The sequence below is a fragment of the Cicer arietinum genome, chromosome 6 (genome assembly GCF_000331145.2).
Source record: "Cicer arietinum cultivar CDC Frontier isolate Library 1 chromosome 6, Cicar.CDCFrontier_v2.0, whole genome shotgun sequence".
Lineage (NCBI taxonomy): Eukaryota > Viridiplantae > Streptophyta > Magnoliopsida > Fabales > Fabaceae > Cicer > Cicer arietinum.
Window position 1 is genome coordinate 26,003,529 of NC_021165.2, and position 4,613 is coordinate 26,008,141.

General features: G+C 26.3%; 1 protein-coding gene across 2 annotated transcripts; it reads left to right on the forward strand.

Moving 5' to 3' along the window:
* Positions 1 to 1,438: 1,438 nt before the first annotated feature.
* LOC101497551 (probable 2-oxoglutarate-dependent dioxygenase AOP1) lies at positions 1,439 to 4,325 on the forward strand. Of its 2 annotated transcripts, none has more exons than XM_027335685.2 (3): positions 1,439 to 1,906; positions 2,824 to 3,127; positions 3,826 to 4,325. In XM_027335685.2, the coding sequence occupies exons 1-3, from the start codon at positions 1,461 to 1,463 to the stop codon at positions 4,072 to 4,074; spliced, it is 999 nt and encodes a 332-aa protein (XP_027191486.1). In that variant the 5' UTR covers positions 1,439 to 1,460; the 3' UTR covers positions 4,075 to 4,325. The 2 variants fall into 2 exon arrangements, with proteins under 2 accessions (XP_027191486.1, XP_004506877.2); XM_004506820.4 differs by having other exon boundaries at positions 2,824 to 3,145; positions 3,826 to 4,323.
* The last annotated feature ends 288 nt before the right edge of the window (positions 4,326 to 4,613 follow it).

The window sequence follows — 4,613 nt, forward strand, 5'->3', positions numbered from 1 at the left end:
GTCGTTAAATAAATTTTTTATATTTTATATGTGTATATTTTATTTTGTGGAAAAATTTCTATAAAACTATTATTATTATTATTATTATTATTTAATATTAATTTACTAATAAATTTTTTCAAGATTTTTTTGTAACATCATATTTAAATATTTAAAATATGTTGTGATCGTCCGATTAAAATTGAACGGTTTAAATTTTAAACTATATTATATATTTTTAAATAAAATTTTTAACGTTGATCGATTGGACGGTTGAAATTTTGTGACTACACATATCTTCAGTCCATTAGTTTAGAGAGTTGGATTTGTGATGAAACCAAACTATAATTTTTTAACTCTAAATATAATATATTTTAAGAGATTTAGACAAGCCCAAAAAGAGTTTTAAGCCAAAACCGAATTACTTTGTTTGCAATCTTGATGTGGTTGGTTGAAGTGAAGTGCAAAATTATTATTCTTACTAAGTGACAGCTTCAAGAAGACCAATAATCATAATCAAGTCTTGTGTGACTACACATATCTTCAATCCACTATTTTAGGAAGTTGAATTTGTGATGTTTGCAATAAAACTACAATAGTTTTTTAACTCTAAATATACTACATTTTAAAAGATTTAAACAAAGCCCAAAAGAGAGTTTTAAGCCAAAACCGAATTACTTTGTTTGCAATCTTGATATGGTTGGTTGAAGTGAAGTCCAAAATTATTCTTCTAAGTGACAACTTCAACAAACCGAATAATTATAATCAAGTCCATTGCAGATAAATAAACGTGTAATTATATTTTAATCCTCTAATTTTATTAGATTCACAAAAATAATTCATCTATTTTATTATTATCAAATTTGATGTTTCTATAATAATCACATTTATTATGATTTTGGTCTCAACCCTAATTTTTATTACAAAATGCTTATTTATAGGCTAAATAATGATATTTTTGGCTCTAAAAAGTAGTATTTTCTCTTCAAATATATAATCGAGATAGTAAATCACTATGTTTGGAGTCAACAATCACCATTTTATAAAAAATGCAATCATTGTGATAATTGAGGAATCAAAAAGTTTGATTTTAAAATGGAGAATCTATGAGTATGATAAAATAGAAAATCAAAATTTCAATAAAATGAACATTTTAATATTATCAAATTATAAAAAGTACATTTCTTTTATTTTAATTCCTATAAAAAAAAATCAATTTTTATTCCACCTTTTCCAAAAACGGGTACTTTTATATAATCCTTTATTTTATAAGATATGATACTTTTAGTCCTTACAGAAGGACTAAACACACCCTATTTTTATAAAATAAAAGAATTAAAAGTAGATAAATTTTTAATAAAAATTAAACTTAAAAAATTTATAATTTTATAGAAACTAAAAATATATTATTCAATTATCAGTATCGTTGTATAATGTAAAGCACACATTATATGTAACTCAATCATCACCAATAATCAATAATGCTCAAAGAGTTCAAATTTAACTTAAATCAAGCATTATCCTTAATCAAAATTAGGGAAGGAAAATTGAAAATGAGTTCAGAAACCATTCCAAAACTTCCAATAATTGACTTCAATAACCTCAATTTGGAAGCCAAAAGTCCCAATTGGGAGTCAGTGAAGTCCCAAGTCTACAAGGCACTAGAAGAATATGGTTGCTTTGAAGCAATTTTGGATAAAGTTCCTTTAGACCTTAGAAAAACCATATTTTCTTCACTAGAAGAACTCTTTGATCTCCCTTTACAAACCAAACAACTCAATGTGTCTAAGAAGCTTCATCATGGTTATCTTAGCCAATATCCTATGCTTCCACTTTATGAGAGCATTGGCATTGATGATGCAAATATCTTTGAGAATGTAGAAAGCTTAACCAACATCTTGTGGCCAGATGGAAACCAAAGTTTTAGGTAAGTACACATCATAATATATAGAGTCCATATTTTAATTTTAATGAATTAAATATATTTAGTTCATGTAAAACTATGAATTTTTTAAGTTTTCATGTAAAAATTTATTATTTTTTAGTCTCTCACTTCACAAGAACAAAATGATTTTAATCTTTATAGAGAATTAAATGCACCTCATTTTTATAAGAGAAGAGACTAAAAGCATTCGTTTTTCTAAAAATTGAAGACAAAATTTTGAAATTTCTTTACAGGAATTAAAATTAAAAAAAAAAATAGATATTTTATTTATAACACGAAAATAAAATATCTACACTGATGATTCTAATTTCAAACCAGCAAAATTGAAACCACAAATTCTCTCAATTTTTCAATAAATCTTGTGTAATTCTAAAGTGATTTAGATTGCAGTAATGTTAAGAATATAAACCTTTAATCAATTTTAGAAAAATAATTCGACAAGAGATAATTCAATTGAGATACATATTATGGTTCTTGAAATTAAACGCAAAATTCTCTTAATTCAAATCATGAAATCAAATGAAAATTTATTATATTATTCTTTATATGATCAATAACAAAACTCATAGTAAAATTTTAAAAATTTCTAACTACAAATTATTGAATTGAGGTTAAGATTAAAAATAGTTCACATTGTAACGTTTACAAACATAAAATACTATCTTGTTACAAGAAGAAAAATTAAAAGATCAATTTGATATTTTCGTGTAACTTAAAGGATTACATGATATATTTTGTCAAAAATATATTTAATCCTATTCTAATAATCTCTAAAATTAAATATGTCTCTTGAGTTCTTTTGAATTAGTCAATTTATTTTATAAAACTTTACAAACATTTTTTTTCCATTGGAACTTATATTTCTTTAATTATTCCCTTTACTATTGTGCTTTTTGCAGCAAAACTGTGCATACCTTTTCTGAGGAGCTATTAGAGTTGGATCAAATTATTAGGAAAATGATTTTGGAGAGCTTAGGTGTTGAGAAATACTTGGAGGAGCACATGAACTCAACCAGTTACCTTCTTCGGTTTATGAAATACAAAGGCCCTCAAACAAGTGACACAAAAGTAGGCCTTAAAGCACACACTGACAAGAACACTGTTACCATATTGTACCAAAATCAAGTGGAGGGTTTAGAGGTGATGAACAAAGATGGAAAATGGATAAGCTACAAGCCTTCTCTAGACAGTTTTGTTGTTTTGGTTGGTGAATCTCTCCATGTAAATTTCTTTCACTCTTCCCATTAACAAAAATTATAAATTGTTAAACAATGTTTTAAATCACAATCCCAGTAACATCATAATCCTTATTGCTACAAATAATTACAGTTAAATGCAAACTGATACAACCTCAATTGCATTGATGTTGGCAAAGACAACAAAAAAATTATGTCATAGCTCAGATCGTGATTGCATACATTTCTAAAACTATATTATTCAAATTTTGGTTTAAATATATTTTTATTTCAAAAAATATGTAATATTTACTTTTAACCCTTATAATTTTTTTATAAAAAAATTAGTCTTGCAAATATACATATTTTACTTTTGATTTTTGATTTTTTATTTTTAGTCTTTACAAAATTTATTGATCACATTGAAATTGATCCATGTAACATGCAGAACGTATGATTTTAGTTTTTCCAAATAAAAACTAAAATCAATATTTACATGAACCAAAAGTAAAATAAATTATATTTGTATGGATTAAAAACAAAATACCAAAAGCAAAAGCGTATATTTGCAGAGATTATAAACAAAAAATAAATTTTTAATCTAAAAAAGCAAAAACATATATATATTTACAAGGATTAAAAGTATATTTAAACCTACAATTTATTATTATGATTCTTATTGAATCATATTGAACTTTTTATTTATTTATCATGTGAATTTTGCAGGCATGGTCCAACGGGAGGCTGCATTCGCCGCTTCATCGGGTAATGATGAGTGGGAATGAAGCCAGATATTCAATAGCATTGGGCTCTATCCCCAAAGAAGAATGTATTATAAAAGCTCCAGATGAGCTAGTGGATGATGAACACCCTTTGCTCTTTAAGCCTTATGTTTATGATGAGTTTCTCAAGTATTTTTTCTCTGAAAAAGGCCAAAGGGATCAGTTTGCTATGCGCACTTATTGTGGTGTTTGAACTAGCTTATGTTATATTAAGTGTACGTTTTCATATAGGGTGAGTTTGACAAAATTACAAATACTTAGATAATATTGAAGTTCTAAAATTTAGTTTTTACTAAAATCACGATGACGCACGGTGATTCTATTAAAATTCACCGTCAATTCAAATATACACTAAAAGGTGTGCCATGGTAGTAAATTTTCTTGTTTTTAGTGATATGGTAGTTGAATTTTCTGAATTAATATAATGTCTACTAATAGTAAGATGCAGTAAATAAATGAACTAAAAGATTTATCCTGGTTCCCCTTATAACCAAGGGTACTTCCAATCCTCTTGCACACCACAAGAGATTGATACACTAATTGTCAGAAAATATACAACTCCCACCCTGGGATTCTTGCTACAAACTTCTAACAACACTCCTAAGATAGCACACCACTATCTTAGATTAAGCTACTTTTTAAGAAAGTATTACTTTCTTTTACAAGTGATACAATATGATTTGAATAAGAATAAGGAGAGGTATATTGATAAACAATCCAATAATAATTCAA